At 40.7% G+C, this 25,821-nt stretch overlaps 1 protein-coding gene across 1 annotated transcript in view; it reads left to right on the plus strand.

Annotated features, from left to right (window-relative positions):
* The first annotated feature begins 2,846 nt into the window (after positions 1 to 2,846).
* The window catches only part of rab2a (RAB2A, member RAS oncogene family), a 28,770-nt gene continuing 5,795 nt past the window's right edge, over positions 2,847 to 25,821 (plus strand). Inside the window, exons 1-7 of the mRNA XM_035633617.2 lie at positions 2,847 to 3,069; positions 10,675 to 10,746; positions 11,759 to 11,826; positions 14,849 to 14,931; positions 17,851 to 17,943; positions 18,896 to 19,007; positions 23,698 to 23,766. Of these exons, the coding sequence (XP_035489510.1) occupies positions 3,024 to 3,069; positions 10,675 to 10,746; positions 11,759 to 11,826; positions 14,849 to 14,931; positions 17,851 to 17,943; positions 18,896 to 19,007; positions 23,698 to 23,766 (543 nt within the window). The 5' untranslated portion in view covers positions 2,847 to 3,023. The remainder of the gene's footprint in view (positions 3,070 to 10,674; positions 10,747 to 11,758; positions 11,827 to 14,848; positions 14,932 to 17,850; positions 17,944 to 18,895; positions 19,008 to 23,697; positions 23,767 to 25,821) is intronic.

Here is a 25,821-nt window from a genome sequence, read left to right on the forward strand (position 1 = left end):
CAAGATCAATCGCAAAAGTGTGTGCAGCAAAAAAAGTCAAGAGCGACAAATAGCTCGTGGTCCCAATTGTTCCTCCTTAACTCTGTTTCTTTCTTTGTTAATCCATATCCTCCAGGCAGCTGATGTTAATTGCCCCACATTCTTAAACAGGAAAGTGTCCTCTGAGCCATCTGAAATCAGGTGACCTCCCCTGTTTCCAGGCTGCGAATTCTAAAAGCAGAACACGGACTGCACAGTCGCTGTGTGTGATCCACGTCTGCGCTTGCTGAAGCCATATAGAGACCAGGGCGGGTATTTATCGTTCTTCTGACAGAAAGCTCTGAAGGAAAAGTGTTAGCAATGGCTCCCAGGTAATGACGCAACAAAATAGAGATAAGTTTTAGGGGGAAAATGTGTTGTAAAGTCTTGAAAAGACAACAAATAACAATAACAAATACCAGATATATTCTTGTTGTTTGTTTGCATCCCTGATATATGTTCAAATGCAAATAGATTATAAGAATATGAATAAGAATTGTAAATACTTCAATGGCAATCAGTAGAGCTCATAACTCTGCCATGACCTAACAGCGCCCTAAACTTTAACCAAGCCGTCTTTAACAGTCATAGACATCGGTGCCAAAATATGCCAGATTTTTTTTTTCAAGATCCATAAATTCTTCCTCAGGAAATTGGTGAAAATGTCGAAAAAAATTGCCCTATCTAACATTGTTAAATAAAGTGATAAAAGATTCCGACCCTTCGTCCGGATCATGTTAAAACGAATGGCTTCTCGCTTGGCCCATGTTCCATCCTTCCACCAAGTTTTGTGGAAATCTGTTGGACTAGTATTTAAGGAATCCTTGCTGACAAACAAAAAGCAGACTTATAGAGAATATAGCTAAACATTAAAATACATGGATATCTGGACCAAATATCAGGGCAACAATTGCGCTCCATGAAGGAACATACATCAGTATGTAATTACATCACATACTGATGATGCCTCCAGCCTTCAGCCCTGTGATAGATATGGCGACAAAGTTGTCATCATGTTCATTCTATAGAGAAACAGTATGTCTAAATGTTATTTTTTGGTCTTTCGTTTTTTGCATCAGTATGGCTCATGTCAAAAGAGTGGACCACTGACACATCACACAATAACATATCTTATTAAATATGTCACGTTGCCGCTCCCTGCAGGAAACAATGAGCCATACCAGCGCAGCTCTATCAGCTCTGTAACTAATTTTTTTTACCTGTTTGAGTTCAATATATTAATTCAACAGCCAGTAATTATGCCGTGATTAATTATTTTCTACTTTAGTAACACTTTCTATCACTATTACAATATAACACTTTCTAGTTGCTGCCGTCAGGTGACATGAAAAATAATCCCATTTTTCCTGTTTTGGGTAAATAGGTTTGTGTCCCATGTTGTATTTTACACCTTTATTATGATTATTGACACATTAATAAAGTATCTAATCCACTCTTAATCTCTTATGCACATCATAACATTTTAAAGTACAACGAATTTGGTAAAAAAGGAAATGTTGATGAGGACAATGCTCACTTATTGTCACACCTATTGAACATTCATTGTGCAAAAGCCTCCTCTGATGTCACATTTTAGAACATAATGACAAATCCATGTCTTCATTACTGTCACATTTTTGATGAGGGATCAACACATTAAAAAGGATGGAAGGGGTCCAGTTTGCCACTGCTGAAACCATGACAACTGACCAGAGAAGATGAAGGTCAACTCGTTAGCAGGATAAAGTCATTGTTGCTTTTGGTCTCCATAAGGGAGTTGTTGGAAATAATAAAGATAAGACACAGAAAAAGTACATTGATGCCAGCTTCATCCTTCAAACTTCAACTAAGACTGATCCTCTGATCTAAAATAAATACATTCAAGTAGGATGAAAAGCTGATGTATCTACAATATTTTTACACATAATAAATGTATTATTTGGCAGTGACAGGGGAATTAAAAGAGCCATCTACCATTCTCGGCAGCATTCCCAGAGGATTTTCTGAGCGCCACAACTCCTCTGTGCACCTGCTGTTTCTCCTCTATCTTTACGCTGAATATATGATCACAAAAAATAAAGACATATCTTTGCAGTTAAGATACTGCAATATCAACGGTAACATACATAAGCTGAGTATGTTAGTTTTTTTTTAATTATTAGAGACATCTGTCGTCATATTTCTTTTCTTCTTTTTTTAAAAAAAACGTTTACTTAGGTGATAAGACATACCCTGTTTGCAGTTATGCCACTACTGCAAACATCATTGCATTCATGAAGCACAACAGAAAACTCACTGTAATAATCTACTATGAAATAAAAAAGAAAGTGGCATCAGCTTTGATGGTGCTGGGCTCATCATGAGAATGGCCACTTTATTTCCCTAATGTGTGTGTGTGTGTGTGTGTTACACACAGTCACAGTGTGTTACACTGTGGCAACCTGTTTGCTGTGCAGAAAAACAAGCTTAGTAACCGTGACACAACCACCCAAGAGCAGCCTCTGCCTCTGACAGAGTAAGAGGTAATTGCAGTTCTATCACGTTTGAATTGTGGACTTAAATAAACAGTACGCCCACCAGGGGCCGCCAGAGCGACTTTAATAGTGTCTTATGATAGTTTGCCGATCATTTTAAGACAATATTAATTTGAGTCAGTTACAATAATACAAACTTATGTCGTCACATTTTGAATTGGCCCTTTGGACAACGTAAAACAAACCAAAAAATGCCCAAGCATCTAACTACAATTCATGTATTTTAGTAAAAAGCGGAGTACCTAAACGCATCACATAATTTCCGAGGATACCTTGAACGCATCATACTGTAGCGTGGCGAGGGCGGATCGTGTGACGTAGAGTCGAGGCTTTGGCTGTTTATTGTTCCTTCCTCAGCACGAACGGAGAAAAAACAGGCTGACAAGCTGCCCGCTTGCCTCTTCACACGGTTCACGGTCGGTTTGACGAGAGCGCAGCGGTCGACACCACTGACTGTACCAAGCAGGGGCCATGGCGTACGCGTACCTCTTCAAATACATCATCATCGGAGACACGGGTAGGCTGCAGCGAGTGTCTGCCACACTGGCAGTTAGCCTTCAGCTAGCTGTTAGCGCTTTGCTAGCGGACTATTTCCGCAGTGTTGGTCGGTCCAATGACGTGGTAAAAGCGGAGACGCCAGAAGTGGGATGACAGCTTCAGTCCCATGCCGTTAACGCGCGTGGATGTCGTCCACAGTGCCAAGGCGGTGACAGAAAACGATGCGCTGGTGCCATGACACTCGTTTTTCCTGTACTACGTAGGCGTTGGGAGATGTTGACACTGGCGCTGTGTGCGCGGCCTTTTGTCCGTTTGCGACGAGGGTGGGGGTGTTAGCCACCGCTAGCGAGCCCAGCTAGCTGCCCAGCTAGCTGCCCAGCTAACTGCCTAGCTAGCTGCCTAGCTAACTGCCTAGCTAACTGCCTAGCTAACTGCCTAGCTAACTGCCTAGCTAGCATTTGCGGTTCCACCGAATATTTTATCCAGACCGCTGTCACGACTGTAGATTGACGCCCAGGTCGAGCTCGACGCGCACCGGGCACGTAGCGACGCGCGGTGTCAACTTCCCTTCGGTTGCGGCTGCAGCATCGAACGACACTGTGTGTGAGCCGAGCTCCTTGTCTGGAAAAGGCCAGAACGTCTGGCGAACGCCTCCGATGTTCCCCGAAGTGGCGCAGGGCGCTTATTTCTGACCAGGCGTGAGTCGCATTGACAAAACGCCGGTTGACATTGTGTGCGCTGTTTTATTTTCCGTTTTACTTTCGTCTCGGCCATAACGTGGGAAACCACCGGCTCACTATTGAATGCTGTCATCCGTGTGTTTTCCCCCCTAGCTGTCCCGATCAGGGGCCTGCTCGATTCACTTGCAGGTTTGGCAGCAGGTGCATTTCAAAGGCTGCCTCTGTTACAATGATGTAGCACCGGATGTAAATACAATGATAAAATAAATCACCCCCCAAACAACCCAAACAGGCTTAGCTGCAGTCAACCTGAGGCACAAACGTGTTGGGCGGATCTAAAGCAAGCAGCCGAACCACAAACTCCAGGAATGTAGTCAGGACCCCAAACAGCTGTTTCTAGTTTACGAAGCAACAGTTGAAATATCATCAAAGTTTTTTTTCTCATCGATGTTTCTTTCGGCATAGTTAGGAGAGGACCACAGTAAGGAAAGGTACTGTGGCCGAAGTCGACGGACGTGTGTGGAATGGAGTCGCAACGTGCACACGCGTGAACTGGACTTAGATGGTCACTGGTGGGCCACTTGTTTACTTCAGGGATGTTGCGAAAGAGGCTCAAGTTTGTTTGTTTGTTTGCCTGCTGTGGCTGCTGAGGAGAGCCGCAGCCAAGGTGCCGTCTTGGTCACATGGATGCCTACACCAGAAATACCCTGCAGTCGGCGGTGCATCTATGTAGTGTGCACGTGTCTAATTTCCGTCAAGCGGCGCCTGGACTTTTCCAAAGGATCCTCACTGAAATGTAGAGACTGTATTGACCAGATTCAGTGTTGGTAACTGCCTTCAATGCACGCGGATGCTGTGACACTGTGGCCAGGATGGGACCAGCAGTGTCTGAGCTGCTAACGTAACGTCATTGCATATTGCCGGAAAGTGCTACAACATATTCCGCTTGGTTGTACTGAGGTGTGCTGAGCCTGGCAGAGTTCCCTGTAAGCTCCTCAACCTCAGTTTGCAGAGCAGAACCCAAGCTAGTGCTGCTCAATGTGAATTCTCCCGTAAAGGTTTGTCGTTGAGATCAGGGTTATATTAAACAGTGTTATAGTGACATTCTAGTACTCGGACTGTTTTCTTTCCTGTGTTGTGGAGGCTGTTTTTCATAAAATTCTTCCTTGGCCCACTCTGTTTGACTGTGGTTTGTCTTTGGCTTTGAGTCACATTTGACCAATAGACACACTTCTATATAAATAAAGAGTAAATCTAAAAAAAAGAAGCACAAATCGGAGGTAACTTTTTCTAAAAAGATCAAGGGACAAATTCTATGTATATCCATTTTGTATCCATATTTGCAAGACGTGGGTCTTGTCCAATTTGGATTTAATCAAGTCATAAAGCCTGCAAATGCTGCAGCATTTAAAACCAGACCCAAAGCTGCAGGCCTGCAAATATCTGAAGGAGTCCGTTTTGTTGGGGGATGTTTGCTAAAGCTGGATGATAAGAATTCTGTCAACAAAGAGATTTACAGTTTCGCTTGTTAAAATTACACATGTAGAGCACATAAATATATATATTAGACAGGAAACAGCCCTACAGAGTGCCCATATGGGAATAATGCCGTTATATATGTCTGCTGTTATAATATGACTGCTCGATGCAAGCTGATTCTGAGGTATAAATTGTGTGAAGTGATGCTTTCTGGCTAATTGTTTGCTGAGGGTAATTTAAACCTGCACAAGCAGTCGGTCAGGTTCTCTTTAACACGGCACCAATTCTTTAAAGTTTCGTCAATAAATGCTGACGATGAATTTTTGACTGATAGTTTATTAATGCTAATAATACTCCCACCTAACTAATAATTTACAAAAAAAATATTGTTTCAGCTTTAATTTTCCTCAAAAGCTGATGGAATTTGTATAAGAGACCTTTTTTTATGAGGAAATGAACTAATGGCAAAATAAAAAGACTTGGTAAAATAGGTTTACAAATTAGCTTGCTACCATTATTTGCTTTAGAGGTGGGGCTGCAGAACTTAAACTTGTTTTACGTGATCACATATGTAATTGTTATTCATTTCTTTCATTTTTTATCTACATTACAATCTAATCTGTCAGGTCCTTATCCTGCAGACTAACACACATTCAATGGTTGTTACTTTGTACTACGACTGTAGTTTGTCATATTTCAGCTGTGTTTCTCTGTTTTTACTCAATGAACTGTCTTCTGGTAAAATCATAGTCTAACTCTTAACTGCACCATAGCAACGGTTATCCACACCAGTTGTCTGGGTGATGTGTGGTGTAAAGATATGCTGTTGTGTTTTTTGTTTGCTATTTCAGGCTGATCCTGTTGGACTTGTTGGAAGTGCAGATGAAAATTCCATAATTTGCTAGGTTTTGCCGAAACTCTCAGTATTTTAATCCGGAAAAGAGGGAAACTCTGGGTTTTCCGTTCCAGAAAGCGAGTGAACTTAAACTGTATGTCAGTTACCATGGTAACTGATGCTGTGAACCTAACCTGCTCACTGGCAGGTTTTCTTAAAAAAAAACTCAGAGTTGCTCTTTAATTCCTCCCTTTTTCTGAACTTGATCTAGCTGTCAAAAAATTGAGTGTCCTTTCATCGTCAACCCGATCGATATTGATATGGAAGCGGAATTAATTCAGTAGCCTCACGTCAGAGAGGATGTTCAGACCCGATGCTTTCATTCCCTGACGACTACTTAAAAGTAGAACTTTGCCGTTTCTCTCACAATCTATCACATATCTGAACAATATTCTCCGACCTTATTTCCAACATTATAACATCCCGGACATGCTCCGACCAGAGCAAAGTATTTGCATTGCCCTTAGATTTTTTTTCAAACGGGAGTTTTCTGTACAAGTTGAAATAGCCACCGATGTTTTCTTTTTTCGCCTTGGTTGCCATGGTGACTCGTTGTATTGAAGCTCCATTGATGATGGCTTTTTATATTTGGCGGGCACACGCATAACTCCGTGTGAAAATAATCAGAGTTGATCTAACTAACTCTGAACTGCTTTTCTGGAAACCAAAAACTCTGATTTTCCCATCTGAGAGTAGATCAAGTCAGAGTTCAGGTTTAAGTTCAAAGTTTTTTAAACCTGCTTCCTGGAATAGGCCCCAGGTCTGGACAGTAAAGCCAACGCAGAAGTGCCTGAAGCCTGAATTCTCTGGAATGACCACAGAGGGTGACTCCACTGGTTGCAAAAAGAAGTTTCTATAGACGTCTATAGAAGAAAAATAAGTTTATGGTCCCAATCTTTGGTTTCAAGTCTGATGATGTTCATTCTGTAAATTATGGTCCTATTTAGTCAAATAATCAATACATTAGATAGATGCAGCACGGTTGAGTCGTCTGCATACATTACTGATTGTGCCTGTTCTAGTACACAGGGCAGATCATTGGAGAAAATAAAAAACAGGAGTTGGCCAAGGAAGCTGCCTTTTGGGATTCCACAGAATTCTTCTTTGATATCTGCATTTTTTAGCAAATTCCAAAACTCTTGCCTTTAAGCCAGTGGCTTCAAGGTAACCTGTGGAGAGATCTGTTTGGCAACTTGAGTGAAGAGAAAATTATAGTCTATATGCCTAAAACTCCAAATTTAGAGTCCGTTATATGAAGCGCTGCCTGTACGGCCTGCAAATTCCCAGAGACTTTTTACTTTGGCCCCATTATTTAAAGATTTTGGTGGATCACTGATCATTTTATAATTTTCTGATTATGACAATAATGTAAATCAGAGAAGTTGCAAATCATTCATCATGTTTCTCCTTGTCATATGAAGAGTGTACAAATGTGTTGCCCACTGTGTTAATCAGCAATGTGGTTGGTTGAGCATCCTACACTGTAGAAATGTTAACTGAGCCTCTAATGTGGTATGTGTGGCCCATAGCTATCTCATGACCTGACTTGAACACCTCAACTATGCTAATGGATTTTCAGACAGTGGTATTGTGATTATTCATCATGTTTTAATGAATTTCTGTTTGAGGGCTAACATGTCAGAGTGATGGAAGGGGGTTGAAATGTAATACAAGTCTCCCGCCTCGAACAGGGAACACTGATAATTACACCACCAGTATTTTTTACCTCTAGAACGCAGTAAGACCCACAGAGATATCATTTTTGAATTTCTTACTTTTGGCCACAGGGACAGTTGTCATTTAGCAGCTTTAGTACCAGAGCCACAGTTGCCACCATGCTTGAAGGTACCTCAGTAGTAGTAACAGTGCGTGGACAGTTAATCTGGACAGACTCCCTGTTAGATTTCTCAGTAGGGATTGCATTGCAATCTGCTGACCTTGCTTAGCTTCAGGGTGCTGCTGTAAGTGGGCAGTGCATCATCTCCTCGGCCTTCTAATCTCTCAGTCGCATCTGCAGCACAACCTAAAGCTGATGAAAGTAGGGGGAAAATAAACTGCCTCATTCTTGAAATGGGTGTAATTGTTTTTAGTGACTTGCCAGCCTGAAATCTTTGACTTCCTTTCTTTTGGCAACAAATGCTCACAGCAAATTCTTTGCGTCTGACCACTGTGTTATAAGTGGCCCGGCTAAATTTGGAATTGTTTCTTTTTTCTTCTTTTTATGTATTGATAAGGTACGGATTTGGATTGGTTTTAGCCGCATTATGGCGCTATCAGGAGAGCATTGTCAGGTCACTCCACAAGCTTAGTTCAGCGAATCTCAACAAATGTTGGATGGATTGTCATGAAATTTGGTAAAGAAATTCAAATTCTTCAAGGCTGAATCAAAACAAGATCTTGTCCATTGACAAAAACAATTCTCAGTTTGATCATTGATTAATCATCTTTAAATAGTAAAGATGATTAGTCAATGATCATTTTGATCATTGATTAATCATCTTTAAATTAATCATCTTTAAATAGTGAAGATGATGTGTTTTTAAAGAAAAAAAAACTAAATTCTCAGGTTGAAGCTTTTCAGAGTGTAATATGTTTTTGTTTCCTTTGTCTTTTATGATGTCAAACTTAGAAACTGTATTGAACATTTTATAGACTAAACAATTCTTGGAGGAAAATAATTGACAGCTTGATCGGTACTGAAAATAATCTTTAGTTGGAGACCTACATTTTTCATCAGCCTACACATTAACTAATTACAGTAGCATTGTTCCATCTGTTTTCTTTGCAAAAGGTGACACAGTTCTAACACTGTTACCTCTTGGCAAGAAATAGAAAGTAATGCTGAGCTGAAATGGTCTGTTAATTGTGACTCATTTTGTTAATTGGAAAAATGTAGCAAATGGAACCCAAAAAATGTCCCTCCGTGTTTGGTTTTGCATTTGTTGTAGAATTTATTGGAAGCAGGTGCCTATTGACTGCACAAATAACAGTGTTGGAGGTGACAATGACATGATTGCAACGCCTCTATATAGCTGCACTCCTGGTGATCCTTCCATCCATCTCTTATGATCATCATCATCACACAATTCCTGCTTAGCAACGCCTCTGCCTGCCGGTGGTAACCCTTGGAAACTATGGAGGAGGAAGACCATGTCCCTCTCTGTCACCATGTCGAGTCTCTCATTCTGGCCTTCTCATTAGCATCCTCTTCTCTCCTCTTACAGGCATTCAAATATTCTCAGTTAAATACATAAACATACAGGTAAATGGAGGACATAAATACACCAAATAGATCAGATTTCTCTCCTCTATACTCTTCTATAGTCTATCTTCATACAACACACACATATATAATGAAAAATAACCATCACTATTTCCTAAAGCACATTGGAAAACTCCATTCAATACAAATGATCTAGTGATATATGTAAAATATGTGTAAATGGATTCTAGTTAGATGATTCTCACTTTTGAGAAGCTGAAACCAGGAAATGTCTAGATGCTCTTTTAACAAATGACTAACGGCACATATAATTATTAAAATGGCTGCAGGGTTTGTTTGTCATTTCAGCTCCAACCATCACTTCTTTTGTAGCCTTAGCAATGTTTGGATTTTTGGATTTGCCTTTCCTAGGGCTCAGTGGACCTTTAATTGGCAAATACAAACAGGAAAAAATGGTTACACCTACTTATAACTGAATTTCAATATTTAAATTTTTTTCTTAGCCATGGTGTGAGAGACTTGATGGAAGCACATTGCTGTTTCACTGGTTTGATGCAGCATCAATTGCAGTGCAGCTGATGCTGCATCAAACCAGTTTACTGTGTTTCGACATTGCTTCTTTTAGCATGTGTCAGGGAAATTACAACTTGCTATTTTGGTTCTAGTGGCTTGCAACAATCATTGACTCTGTTGACATATATCATTTACACATAATTGTATAATGCTATTAAAATTAGTTTTGACTTCATAATCAAATTTGCGAGCATCATCATCTGATTTTGTTATCCAATGATCTGCAATGTCTTAAACTGAATTATTGGAACTAAAACAAGCCAAACATTGAAAGATAAAGAAATGAATCTTGACACCACATGGCTGTAATCTCAGTCCATCTGAGTGATTGTGGTTCTGTGTAACATTCACAACTGAATTTATACTTGTAAGTTTTGTTAATGGTGAGCAGATTCACCAGTACCCTTTGGAAAAACATCAGTTGCCTTACACATACAAAGAAGCCAGCTGGTCAGTTAGCTCGAGTTAACTGAGCTGACTCACGCCAGGTTGTTTGAACTGGATAATATTTTGATATTAAGCTTGAATTAATTATATGGAAATAATTATTGTTGTGCACTTGTAACTTAGTGTTGACACTTACAAAAAACACTGTCTCTCTGTGCTGTGTTGAAAGTTTAGAGTTTGGAAATTGAATTGATTTCATAATAATGTTGCTGTGTGTCGTGATTTATTCTCAGCACATGCAACACCTTTGAAAATGAGTGTGTGTTTATAATACTCTGCTTTAGACACTGTTTTAACTAACTTTAATGTTGTTTTCTTGTTTTTCAGGTGTTGGGAAGTCATGTCTATTACTACAGTTCACGGACAAGAGGTTTCAACCAGTTCACGACCTCACCATTGGTAAGAGCGAACATCCAACGTTAATGCAAAATCATCATTGGAAATTTTTGATAAATGGTTACAGAGACCATTAGTTTGAAACGGGTGAACGTCAGTGTCTATTTTAAGTTGTTTTTACATGCTAAGTGTGTTTAGTCATTTTATTTAATTTTGCATTTCACCTAGGGCGGAACGATTAATCATTTTTAAATCGAAATTGGGATTTTAAACAGTGCGATTTGCAAAATCGCAAAGTCTGTGATTTAGAATCTGTACTAGTCATTCTCACTAATAAGAAGTTAGGGTTAGACAATTTAGTCCCGAAGAAAAGCTGCACTTGATACAGGAGCATTTCAGGTTTGAGCTGACAGATGTGCAACAAAAGAAGGTGAAGCATGTTGTGGAACAGTCGCAGGTCCCAAGGCAACACCACCAATCTGAATCAGCACTTGAAAAAGCACCACAGGCAGCTACATGACGAGTGTACGACCAAAAAGTCAGTGAAAGTAGTGACGCCCAAGCCCAGTCTAGCTAACAAAGTACCACATCAGAGTCGTTTGCGACTGTTACTCCGTATGAATGCTCACGACGGCACCGTGAGGTAAAGAACCCCACAACTATTACTTCGCTAAAGAGACAGATAAGTAGATCAAGTTGGACTTCCTGAAGCAACCTCTATTCGCAGCCCTCCTTCAGGATTCCCCAATGTCACTGGATCATTTGTTAGCACTTGTGTGTGATGGCACTGAGTTGCTTTAGATTGCATAATGCAACAGTTCATTCAAGATAAGTTAGTTTTCATACACAACAAATCTCGGCTGTCAGGCATTTCACTCCATGTTTGTCTTGTGTGATGAGCCGTTAGAAATTATTAATATTCTCCAAAACACGCATACCAGTTCCTGTGAGTATAAACATGGCCAAGTAGGAGTCGGTTAGTTTCCACTAGATTAGATGATTGTGTATTATCTCAGCAGTTGGAATAAGATTCTCTAACTGCCATTCTTTTGTCTGTGTATGTCTTTGTGTGTAGGTGTGGAGTTTGGAGCGAGGATGATCACTATAGATGGCAAACAGATCAAACTGCAGATCTGGGATACGGTAATATAGCTATTGCATATATTATATTGTATATACTTTATATACCTCATTGTCTCAGGGTAATGAATTGATTTTTTTTTAAAAAGATGGTGGTGACAAAATTCTGTTTGTTGTCCTTTTCAAATTATCCAAATTAAAAGTAATATGATCAAGCTGAATAGTGTTAATTGAATCAGCTCAAATATAGTGTGCATTGAAAAATTTAGATTAGTGAAGATAGGTTAATTGACCTTAAATGAAAGCAGGTCAAATATTTTCATATCTTAAAAGGTGCTTCATATGGAAACAAATCGTTTCCATATTAATTTGAATAATATACACGATTGCGTACCAAAGTCTGAAATTAAATCACTACTCAATACTTTTTCAAGTTGTGAAATTACAAAATCCTTTTTTTACAGTATATATAATTTGAGAGCTCTCAGATTTAGATAGAAAAGTCATGTGTTTAATATTCAAATGCTATTTTGAAGTTGCTCTATTTCAAAAGCTCATTGCAGTGAAGGAACAATTTTGCAGTGCAGACAGCGAGCTGTTAGCCGTGGGGCTACGTCCATACTACACATCCAGAGAGTTCTCTCACAATTGTTGTTGTAGTTGTTTACAATCCTTCCTTCGCGCACAGCGGCTGTGATGTCACAGCAGTTCTCTCCTGAGCACTCATTCCAGAACATTATCACCTGTCCCTGGACAGTGCAACAACCAACCCCTAGAACATTCCAGAACATTCAGAACCTGGTACCACCTGGGACAGGTGACATTAGCAGTCATAGGCTAAACAATAGAGCTCATAAACATAGATGTAAATATACCATTTAAAGCCATGAACAGAATTTCTAGGAGGTGATGAACAACTGTGAATTTAATGTGCGTCTCCACACCAGTGTGCTCCTAAATTTTCCAACCCCTTCCTACCCTGTATCCCTCTCATACATTCCTCTCATTGATATTTCCAAAAAGAAGATTTATACGCACATCAATATGGTCAAGAGACTGCGGGAGGTTCTGTCGCACACTTAACACATTTTCTTGTGTAAGTTCATGAAGCCTTATAAAGACGCTTTGTTAAAAAAAAAAAAGTTTAAATTCTTCTTTACAACTTCCCTTGACCTCTTGAGATTTTCCATATCGGTCAAGTATGGGTGATGAAAAGGTGAGCAGTGTTTTGGCCATTGGGTTTTTTCCTGGAGAAAAATAATCTTTCCAAGGTGTTGTGCATGCAGTTAACCGGCTGATCAGCAGGTGGAGCCACAGCTCCACTTAAAAATGCTGTGCGAGAGAAGGAGGCTCAGAATATTGATGTCGGCCCTGCTTCTTCAAACTCAAGGCGACCGCAGGTTTTCTATCCTACCAGCAGGATATTCCTATATTCATGTTAATGCTCCACGTTTTAAATGTAAGAGGGTTAAAATTACACCCAACAGCACTCGGTGACTGACTAGTGGTCTCAAAATACACCACTACTAACACGGTTAGAGAGACCAGCTGGATAATTGTGTAGGCTGAACATTCCTTATGAATAATTGTGTGTGTGTTGTGGAAGCGGGGGGGGGGGGGGGTGCGTCTTTCTACACACAAGCATGTAGGCCAGATGGCAGGCAGACCCAGCGATCCCTCTCTTCCACCCTTATTCATCATTTATTCACTAATAGCATTACTGACTGGTTGACTGCCCCTCGAATGACTGACTGTTCCAGTGGCTATTTACATTGGTTCTCGGTCCTCTGGCTACTTTAAATGAGTTTTTAGTTCAGGGCTCAACTTTACCCTCTTGAAGAAGGTTTCGGTTGTTCACTTTTTTCGTTTTGTTTGCTAATAGAGAATACAGGTACATGAGATGTGACGTGGTACAGATGCTATAAATGACCACAGCTGTATGTAATGAACACATATAAGAGCCTTTCTGCCTCTATTTATGGATAATTGTTGGAGTGTGAAATAATCTTATGCACTGTGTGTACCGGTTTCCAAAATTGGTTTATGAATGATTCATGAAGAGAATCAGGTGTATGTGCGGCTTTATGAATTTGTTAAAAAAGGAATGTTTATTCATGTTTCTGTCTTGTACACAGTGTGCTTAAACAATATTTTTTGTTTGGTGGTGTAAGTAAATTTTTCCTTCCGCTCAACAAAAAATCCACATGACAAGAGGAGAATCCTTAATGGCTGACTGACTAACTTCCTGGCTGACTGAGAGCTTCACTAACCAGCAGACTGTGGTTCCTTGCAGACGAACTGGCAGTCTGGTCCAAAGACTTGCTGAATGATTCACAGACTGACTGTTTTTGACTGACTGGCTTTTCAGTTGAGGTCAGAGCAGGGCTGCAGCTGCTAGGATAGAGCGCTGTTTTGTTTTCTCCCCTGGCCTGGACGAAACACAGACAACATTGTTATAGTACATGGGTCGGAGACGGAGGATGAATGGGCATGGCATTTGGGGGGTTGTATGAATTCTAGATGGTGAAAGGAGTGATAGATAGTGGACACAGGGATGTATAGAAAAATGGAAAAAAGATGAGTGAGGCAAAGAAGAGATGGCAAGGGTAAGAAAATGAAAGGTTATTAAAGGAAGAGGGATTGAATGTGCAAGGTAACCTGATGAACTGGATAGACTGTCATATATGATGCAACAGGTTTAATTCATGTAACACTACGGCGTATGTCCTCTTCCATGTTTTTATAAATAGGGAAACAAGGAAAGAACACATAGGCAAAGAGAAAGAAAGGGTTTGTGACAGAGATGGAAAAAAGAAGAGAGAAATGTATTGTATCCAATTATAGGCTCTGCTCTGTCCTGTCCTCTCCCAGCTGACTGAAAACCTGGAGCTGGACTCTGCTGGATAAGCAGGACTAGTACAAAACATGTGTCTGACTAGACTCAAGTTTAACAGGCCTGATCATTCTTTCCTACAGCACAGACTCCAGCAGGACCAGGGTTGAAAAGGATCAGCAGTTGTCCATGGTAATTTTAATTATTCAAATTTCAATTTCTGTTTATTAATATATGTTTGTGTTTCTGCAGGCTGGTCAGGAGTCGTTCCGGTCCATCACCAGGTCTTACTACAGAGGAGCTGCAGGAGCGCTGCTTGTCTATGACATCACAAGGTAACAGCCAATCAGACATGGGACTACAAACTCTGTAGCCAAGCTGTGCTCAGGATCATTGAGAAATGAGATGCTATGACAAGACTGTGTCCTCACAAGAGCGTAAAAACTTAAGAAACCAAAAATACCTCTCAGCATCTATGTAAAGTTCCTGGTTATAGGTTGTAAGCATATTGTGATTTGGTTACAAGTATCGCGTGGTGTTGTAAATTACGTCCTAAATAAGGTCCACGTTATGCAGGGAAAAAAAGTTCACAATCATGGTAGTGAGGCTATTCCCGTGCACATTGTTGAGACATTTTACAAAAATGAATCATGGTGAGTCTAGAAGAAGTCGGAGAATAATAAATAAAGCCTTTGCATACCTACAGTTTCTGATTATACCTCTTCTCACAACTACGTGGGTGTACACACAGTGTTTGAGTGTGATGACCAATATATCGGTTGGCGGATAATGTTGCCGATATATGCCTTTCACAGACATATTGGTATCGGACGATATTTTAAGAGCCTGACCAATATTATCGTCTAACTGATATAAGCTTTTGAATGTGCATTTATGTTTACATTTTATGTAAAATAAATGTTAGTTATAAGTTGTATGTATCTGGTTGTATTCGTATTTTCAATTTATAGTTATTTATGATAAATATCGCCCGATGTATCGGTATCTGGAATCTTGTACTCACAAATATCTATATGGATATCGGCGTCAGCCCCCCAAAAATCCATATCGGTCGGGCTCTAGTAGAGATTCATGACATCATTAATTCCCACCATAGTTCCACACATTTTCAGCCAGCCAAAGTAATTTAAAACACTTGTGTGGGTGTGCAGAGGCGTCATTAGGCTTCGTCATCTGGGCTGCATGAACGTCCGGGACAAGATCTAGACTAAGATGGTGGTCAGACTAAGAGGCAGACCGACATCACCATCCCGAGAGCCATGGTGCGAGGATGTATCTTAAAAATTCACCTTCAGGGCCCCAGACTGCGACCAAATGGTTCGCATTTCGCGAGCATTTTTCGAGGCAGTGCAAGTAATCTTTACAACTACTCGCGCACGTGCGACCTGCAAATGTGCAGACCTTCTCTTTTTTTTCGGAGCGTGTCAGCGCCAGTGTAGAACAATGTGTGAGAGAGGGGGATGAGTCCGGGTGTGATTAGTCAACTACACTCGTCGGTGTGTCTTCGCGTCTACGCAGGAATTAAAGTTGTTAGTCGCTATGATTTCCATCAATAAGAAAGGCCACGCATGAGATCGGTGTAGATCCACCTCCGCTGCCGATGGGGCAGTGCCCTGATTACACGTGCGCACGGGTCTCCCTTGTCACCCCTCTCCTCACCTACCCTCCACTCCAAGCGTCACACCTTACCGGCCTGTTCCGAGGGCTAATGGACCTGATGTCGGTGCGCTCGTGAATGCGTTACAGAACAGCAGCGATGTGTGGGGTGGTGCTTGAATATCATAATTTCCCTTATTAAGCAGGCATTGAGGGTCAAAGGTGTGTTCACCCTATCCACCTTTTTACATGAAAACCTATGGGAAGCAACTCCATGGTGCATGGAAAAATATAACATCTAAAAAAATAAATGGTGAAAATGACTTGGCCAAAATAAAAAATCGATCAGATTATATATATATATTTGCATTAATCCCTGCTTACGTCTCACTCAACAATGTTAAAATAACCATTGACCCTTTTTCCTCATACAATTCAATTAAATTGTGACATTGTGACGTTAAAATAAAATAGCAAACTGTAATTTCTGTAAATTGTCTTCATTACCAAAGCATTTATCAGTAATTCAGTTAAAATGGGTGAAAATATGGATAATTGCGTTGCAGGCCGATTTAAGGTGTGCTCCTAAAGTTTCTGCTTGTGCCCCTAAAATTTTCATTAAGGGGCTACAGCGCTCTTAGTAAAAAAAGTTAGTCTGGAGCCCTGACCTTGATAAATCAAATCTACCAGTAGTAGTAATGTTCAAGTATTAGCCTTGAAAATTTGCTCAGCATGTAGCTTCAGAAGGTTTTCTGCCTCTTTTGTCATCCCCACTAGCAGCAGGTCAGTTTCTCCACCAACACCATGGTGCAAAGCAAAATATATTGATGACTACAGCCCAGATCGACAGAATTTGTTATCGATCTTCATGGTCCCCAGAGGTTCATGTCAAATGATTTCCCGGACCCCGTGACCTTTTATGTGCAGCAATAAATTCCCTGCAACCAGCTTCTTCTATGCTAAAAAAAGAATGTCCGGATGTGGATTATATTTTCTGTGCATATTCATGGTCAGAAGAATTCGAGATTTCTTAGTTCTGACCTATGCAGAAAATTGAGTCAGTTGACAAGAGCCGGCATGAGTTCATTCTTAGTATTGTGGGGCACAGGGGGAATTACAACCTCTAGGGGCCACTAGCTGTGGACATTAAGCTTCTAGCTTGAGGGAAGTAGTAGGCCTAAAGCAAAGACAAGCCAGTGCAAACTGAACCGCAGTAGCATAGTGGTAACTGTGACAAAGATTCATGGTATCAGTAGTTAATAGCCCAGAGTGTGTTTATACCATCTGCACATAAGGCTCCAACCACGAAACGAAACTTCCACAGATTGAATCTGGCATGGGACATTTGTAGCATGTTGTTCACTGTCTCCCTTCTCTTATTCCCTGTCCTGTCCTATCTTTACTTTGTAATCTTAAATAAAAAAATCTAAATAATGAATTAAATTGTTGTCAATTTTGAAAGAGGAAGTAACAAGCACATCAATGCATCAATTCTCCACTTTATAAAGGGAGGTAAAGTGTCTGCGTGTGTGTGCATGTGATAGAATGTGACAAGATAATTGCTTTATCTGTGAAAATTTCACCTCAGTTTTAATTGGCCACAAACTGAAACCAGAGATCTGTGCTTGTTTTAACAGAAGGGACACCTTCAACCACTTGACGACCTGGTTAGAGGATGCTCGCCAACATTCCAACTCAAATATGGTTATCATGCTCATTGGCAACAAGAGGTGAGATGCTTTTTCCTGTGAGATGCTCTACATTTTAGTGGAAACTGAGTAACTAGTGCTCATAGTAAATAATCCAGCACCACGCTCATTGAAGTGAAACTGATAATGTTGTCAAATTTTGAAAAGGAACTCAGCTCTAAAGCATTCCAGCACTATATATGCTCAACTCAGTTTACTCAGGATGTAGCTGAGGTTTCACAGTATGGTTGGAGCGATACCCGGTTTCACGGTATACCACGGTATGAAATTTGACGGTTATCATACCATAAAGATTTGTTAATCTTGATCTATTTTCTTTTTTTAAACGAACAGAATCTCACCCATGCATTTGCTTGGCAACTCGCGCAACACGGTGCAGCAGAGTAGAGAAATATAATATCCAAAAATGTGGACACAAAGTGGCTGCTAAAGGAGGAACACATTCAACATGTTTCCAACAAGCAGCACAGAGCAGTCAAATGATCACCATTAACAACACTTAAGAGACTGCATTCATTTAAATAATTCAATTTTGTTATTTAACATACAACATTTACTAATGCTCCAAATGTTCTATATATTATTTAAAAATAAAATACATTTTGGTCAATGGCAAAACATTTGCAATATTTTTTCTTTACTCAGAGATTTTACAATAGTACATTTTAGAGGTGCGCGATACCGTGAAACCCAGGTATTTTTGTCCATGGTTATCATACCGTCAAAATCTCATACCTGCCCATGCCTACATTGAATATATACTCTTTTCAAATCTAAATAAGCAATTTCATAAACTGTGTTCACTCTGTAGCAGAGGTTACATAATAGAGTTATGTTGCTGATACAAACATCTTGAAAATAAAAATCATCCGTTATAACTACCAGGATGATCAGTGTTTGGGTTCCAATTTTTTATGAGTAATTGTAGAATTTGTTCGATACTGAGCTATCGTCTATAAATGGGTGTTTTCAGCGACCTGGAGTCGAGGAGAGAGGTGAAGAAAGAAGAAGGTGAAGCATTTGCCAGAGAACACGGCCTCATATTCATGGAGACCTCAGCCAAGACTGCCTCTAATGTAGAGGAGGTAATGACACACACACACACACACACACACACACGCACACACGCTCTCACACACACACACACACACACACACACTCAAACACACAGTAATTTTTACTTTGATGCTTTGATTAAGGCTACATTTCAAACGTGACAAGTTGTTTGAAAATCTATCTTTAATGTAATCTGCTCCACGCAGGCCAACAATAATGATAAAACTGCCTATAAATCTTTTCCTGTAAGAAGGGCCCTACTGGAACTTCACACACATTATTTGCTATTTCACAGCTATCAGTGCTGCCTTCTGATGTCTGTATCTCGAGTTAGTCCTCTATTTATTCGGAGCACAATGTAAGCATAGAATTAATTAACTGAAGACTATAATAAATCGATGTCAAAGTGTTTATAATCATCAACCCCTCTAGAGATTCTGATGGTGTTTTGTCTTCCGCAAACTTCGATCCATGTCCATCATCTCATTCTGGCTGTGCATTAAGAATGGGATCTTTTCCAATCGCTCTCACCCACCTTTGATATTTAGTAGGGTAGTAGCAGTAATAATAGCAGCAGTGAAACGTAGATTGTATATAAAGATGGACTACATCACAGCAAATCAACTGGATCGTCCCCTGATGGCTGACTGCAGTATAGGTCATAAAGCCCGCCCTGTCCATGTTAGCCGCTTTCCTGTAGCATCACAGTTGGCCATGCTGAAGCCAAACCCCTGCCAGCTCCACGTTTAGCATCCTGACCCATAGTTAGCACAGGGAGCACAGAGCTCCGCCTCTCTGAGACACACCCCTGGTGTTGTTGTGTGTAATGAATGCATGCCGTTGTCCTCGGGGACCCTTTCTCACTTATCCAGTCACATAAATAATCCCATTCTACACAGCACAGCATGTGAGCCAAGGGCACCACACCAGTGGTGTGTGTGTGTGTGTGTGTGTGTGTGTGTGTGTGTGTGTGTGTGTGTGTGTGTGTGTGTGTGTGTGTGTGTGTGTGTGTGTGTGTGTGTGTGTGTGTGTGTGTGTGTGTGTGTGTGTGTGTGTGTGTGTGTGTTGTGTGTTGTGTGTTGTGTGTACTGATTTTTTTCCCCTGGCCTATATCATGCAAAATCACACCACTGTGGAGTGGATCTCTGGGGTTAAGACATAGGGGGAGGGGTGTGTGTGTGCACGGTATGATTAATTTGTCTCATTAGTGTCCTCTGAATCCTCCTGATACAGCTCCTCTCCTCCCTTCCCCTCATCTCTCCACACTCCATCCCTCGACGTCCATCATTTGCTCTTTACTTCCCTCCCCTCCCCCTCTATCCATTTTCTCCTCCCACCCCTGAACCAACATGTCTTCCTCTCGTTCCTCCTCCATGTCTTACTGCCCTCTTCCATTCATTTCTCCCACTATTTCTCCCCCAGTACTTCCTCCCCACCTCCTTCTCCTGCTGTTATCCATCATCAACCTTTCTCCCGTGGTATATCAACCAGTTATAGTTCATACATATTCATAACATTCACCCTACCTCCAGCAACATCCAGCAGCCAATCAGTGCGCTGGGTTTGTCATGAGGGCCTGTAGATGGACACCAACACTCAGTGGATGGTCCTGAGAGGGGGAGAGATTACTGTGAGCATCTTGTCATCATCTCATGCGTGTGTGCGTGTGAGAGATATGAGTCGATATCATCCCAGTTACTCTCCAGTTTAGACCCTTGAGACACAAACATTAAGAGAATGTCCCTGGAGACAGATGCAACAATACCACAGTCACAGGCGAGTTGCTAAGGGTGCTTAATTCCACTTTATTCTGACATCTTTGATCGTCACATACTGTGTGTGCGTGTGATGTAGATAGAAAGAACATGGATTGTGTGTATCCTGTGTGCTCAGCTCAGATCTTATTGTTTTAGTAACTGTTTTACATTTTCTGCAAGGTCTTAAATTATATCATCTAAACGTGTAAAGGCCTTGAAAGGAGCATATTCTCTATTCTCAATATATTCTTCATGTGGAGCCCTGTGAGTCCAAACGTCACAGCATTTTGAGAACATATTCCTGCCTTGATCTGTTTTTTATTGAAGCAGAATATTAGGATAGGGTAATAAACATTAATGTAATATTGCTGAGGAAGATATCACATCAAGGCAGTGTTTATTTGATCAAAAGGTGAAGGGGAAAGCCAATTAATTAGAATCAGCACTGGTTTTATTTGACAGAAGTTTCAACACCTGCAGCTACACAACAAGTGAGAGATTTATTTCTAAGAAATTTCATTTTCGCATATATTTCTATGTTTTACACTTTTACACTAAAAGGTGTATAATAATATAAAGGTTTTATATAGCCCTTTTCTAGACACTGAAATACGCTTTACAAATAAAAATAGAAAATATTCACAAATAGTGAAAACAGAAGACTCAAAAACGCTTGGATGAAATACAAAGTACAGAACAAAAACACAAAGTTTGAAGTGGCAGTCATGGTTTGCATGCTTTCTTGAAAAGGTGGGTTTTGAGTTGATTTTTGAAAGAGGTAAGGGAGTCTGAAGCCCCTTTCACACACTTCAACACTGCGCTGAGTTTGTAAACTTTGAAATAGTGACAAGCACAAGATCTACAGTAACGCTGACCACCGGCTCCCTGGCCACCACGCTTTCTGTTGTTTACTACACTGTTCTTCTTCTTTGTTTTATGGCGCGACGCTCTCCATCGCCATCTATGGCCGCCAACTGTCACTACACGACCATCAGACCCTGGTCTGCTCGCAGTGTGAAAGGGGCCAATTGCCGATTAAACGCGGTTTAAAAAACCTGGGTCTACACGGTAATTTTGGTGTGAAAGAGGTACGAGTGCACTATGTTTGGAGGGAGGGAGTTCCAGAAGGTTGGGGCAGCAATGGCAAAGGCCCTGTCCCCCACGGTGCAGTGCTTGGTCCTGGTGCAACTTAATCATATGAGCTTTTATTAAAGGCCTATTTCTTGTTGCGTGTGTTAATCACTGCACTCTTCTACACGATTTTTGTCGCTACCAGTTTCATCGTGATGTAGACAGTCAGGTCCTTGCAGATGAATAAAAAAAACCTGGTAGGTAGTCACATCCTTACAGATAAACAATAAGCAGAACCGAAATACAACTTTATCTCACTGGTACCCGGTAACCCTACTCCGTCCTCACTGTCTCTTTCCCTTCCTCTCCTCGGGGGTGTCGTTGTGTCTTGTGTCAAATAAAAGCCATCCTCGCACAGTCGTGTAATTGCGAAAATTTTATACAATTTTGAAGCAGCGGTGGCAATATTTTTGCAAAATGAACTTAGAGGAAATCCAGTCGATATGGTTATTATCGCGACATGCCTACGGGATCGGGTGAGCAACCGGGCAGCTTAGTTCTGGACCTATTGTAGTTTTTGGAGGTCGGTGGAGAGGAGGCCGTAAATGCTGTTGCAGTAGTCCAGTCTGGAGGTTATGAAGGTTATATTGATGAATGAAAAAATAAAGATATTGGAATATATCTATTAGAGCTAAACATATATATTATATGATAATAGCTTATTGCAAATTTATCAGTAAAATCACTAAGGTTTGAAAAAAAAAAAAGAAGTTATAATTAAGAGAGAATCTCAAAGTATGTGTCCCGTTTATAACTTTCGACACATACTTAACGTTTAGACACCCTAAAAAGTGCTATAGAAATAATTTTCAACAGCCCGACACATCTGTCCAGATAAACACACACGCAAACTCTCCTGGCTCGTGGGGCTGACATGAGTTTGTGCATGGGATAAAGGTAGGGACAGGATCCGTTTGTCTCCTGTCGCGCATGCACGTACGGCGATTTGGCAACTATTTTTAAATAATTGTTTGGGACATGTCGTGACACCATTCCTCACAATTTTCAGAAATATTATAAATCAATCGATTTATGGAGAAAATAACCAGCAGATGAATCCATAGTGAAAATAACTATTAGTTGTAGTTGGAGACAAAACAGTTGAAAAGAGCTCAACCAACTACAACAGTAAAATCCTTCTTTTAATAATAATCTTATGATATAATATATAATTGTTTGAACTCGGGAAAATAGGATCAAAAAGTTCCCAGCACACTTTCTTCTCTCCTATTAATGTAGTTCAAAAGGAAGTACAGTTTGATTTATTTATTTCTAAAGATAATTAAGGCTACTTTTTTAAAGTCCTGCTCCCTTTTCCTCCTAATTTCTTTTGTTCAAATGGGAGGTGAACAGCTTTCTTATTTATTTTCAAAAGGGAGACTTTTTACATCCCAACAGATCAGTATAAGGATTGTTTATTTCATGTGTTCACAATAAAAAGAAACAATTACTAGTCACCACTATATTGTAATCATTACAAAAAAGAAAACAGCTAACTACACAGCTTAGGTCAGAGTGTGTTAGCCTAGCCTAGCTTAGCATAAAAACTAGTGCTATTTTTGCGATTTTCCTCAAATGTTGAACAATTTTCCTTCCAAAGATTTTTAATCGGCTGGCTTTTTTCCAGTGAGCACAGCTACACAGACTTTGTTTCATTCTTCTTTTCATATTAGTACCTTTTGTTTTTTGTATATTTAGTGCATTTACAAAAGAAATACACCAAATACTTCATACCAATTTCTTCCAAACTTTTTAGCCACAGTACATTGACAAATATGAATTTAATCTTCTCTTCTCTCTCTGCCTTTCTCACTTCCCTTTTCTATCTCAGGCTTTCATCAACACAGCCAAGGAGATCTATGAGAAGATCCAGGAAGGGGTGTTTGATATCAACAATGAGGTGAGACATACTGTTCCCTCCCCCTTTTCCTTCCTCCCCAACCCTCTCCAATCTTGCTCCTTTTTTCAGGCCTTCTTCTCCCCTCTCTCAGTCTTTGTTCTCCTCTTTCTCCCCACTGTTGTTTTTCCAGCAGTGTGTGTGGTTTGCCACGCTCCCTCTACTCAAAAAGAAGGGAAAACCCTCCTCTCTGCTTCCTTTGACTGCTGCCAAGCTAAACTCCCTCCTCTCACCTGCTCTATTTTCCACACACCATGCTATTTCTCTCTCTTTCTCTCACTCCCTCTGTGCCCCCCCCCCCCCTCTCTCTGTGCATCTGCCAGCTCATAAATTCCGCACATCCCTCAAGGTCTCAGTCATTTGGTAAGAAAACAAACAAGTCAGCCAGTCTGCTTCTAAGCTGCCTATCCTGCCAGTCAGTAAGTTTGCTATGCAGTCAGCCAGATGGTTATCTGCTTAGTGAAACAGCTATCCAGACAGGAAAGTCAAGACACCCAGTCTGTCAGCAAGTATTAGCAATGGTCCTACTACCTTCACATTAAGATTGCTAGATCCAAAAATGCAGTTGACGTGTGAAAACGTGTCCATGGTTACATGTTCAGGTTCTTTTCATAATTACAATAGCTGAATAGTTTCTTTCATGTTGGTCAGCCAACTTGGCATCGCAGATAAAGTCTCTGGTTTCTGCTACCAAACAGCTGGGTAAGTATAAATTACTGACTTGACCGTGGCTCACAAATGCTACCTGTTAACAAGGCCAACTGTATGTCAGGAGTTCCACCCACTGCAGCCAGGTGCCCAGATGCATTCAGGTGTCTTCCAAAAAAACACACACTTCAAATCAAAAGTCCACAACGGTCCGGATGACAAACATTTTGTAATTTGCCCGTGTCTTCTGCCCAAAATGAACATGACTGCACATGTGCAAAACGTCCTCGCTATGAACAGAGTGTAGTGCACATGTCCATGAGCTACTGTCAACCTCTAGCAGAGTTCAATCCTACAAATATTCACACCATCTCCATTCATTTCAGTTGAGGAACCTTTGAACAATATCTGAGAACTAAACCTTGTGGTATTTGAGCTTGCACCCTCAGTCTGTTAGACTAACCTCAGTCTGATAATGCACCCACATTCTCATTTTGCTTCACTTCATTCATTCACCCTGACATTGTATTTACGTTAGCATATTGCTTGTAAGGAGGGGGCAGTTAGTTTGTTTAGTTTTGCCCCAACTGGTGCAGCTGCCTATCATCACTGAAGGGTACTGCTGCAGACACGCACAGAGGAGGAACACATTTATAGACTGGAGCAGCAATGGTGAGTGCGTGCAGCTATGTGTCAAGGGAAAGCCTGCAGAAATCCTGACATTTAAATAAACATGTCAACCCTCTACACTGAAGTTACAAAAACAAGTTTATGTATTTATCCAAAATGTAACAAGCAAGAGAAAGTGAGAAGGGTAGATTGTTGGATTGGCGAGAAAGTCACTAAAAGAAGGATAACAGCCATGAGCAGAACTAATGTAGGTTTAGGTGCAATTACCAAAGAGAATGAACGAAGAGAAATATGCTACCAGTAGCAGGACTGAGACTATACGCATACGGCAGCACATGAATGGCCATTCAGCAGGGATATTGAGGAGGACCTTGGCCTCCCCGAACAAAACCTAATCCAGGCTGTTCCAACAAGGTGGAAATCAACACTCCACATGCTGCAAAGAGCGCTGGAGCAGAAGCATTGCCTTATCATCTACACCAGCGAACACAGAGAATTTGTATGTCCTACTGCTCACCAGTGGGACACTGTCAATTTGGTTGAAACACTCATCCCAATAGAGGAAGTCAGAACATTTCATAAGTCTCCTGCATCATTTCCTGTCTGACCGTGCTGAAGAGGCCACTTCAAGATGATGAGTAGGCCTTGATACAAAGCATCAAAACGCTCAGGCAAGTCACGAGGGAGAGCCTGATCACGTTTCTCAAAATTAGATTTGTAACTTAGGTCCTCGCTATAAGACCTTAGCACTCTCCTTTGAAGCCACATTGACTAAGCCCA

This window comes from Scophthalmus maximus, chromosome 5 (assembly GCF_022379125.1).
Source record: "Scophthalmus maximus strain ysfricsl-2021 chromosome 5, ASM2237912v1, whole genome shotgun sequence".
Classification (NCBI taxonomy): Eukaryota; Metazoa; Chordata; class Actinopteri; order Pleuronectiformes; family Scophthalmidae; genus Scophthalmus; species Scophthalmus maximus.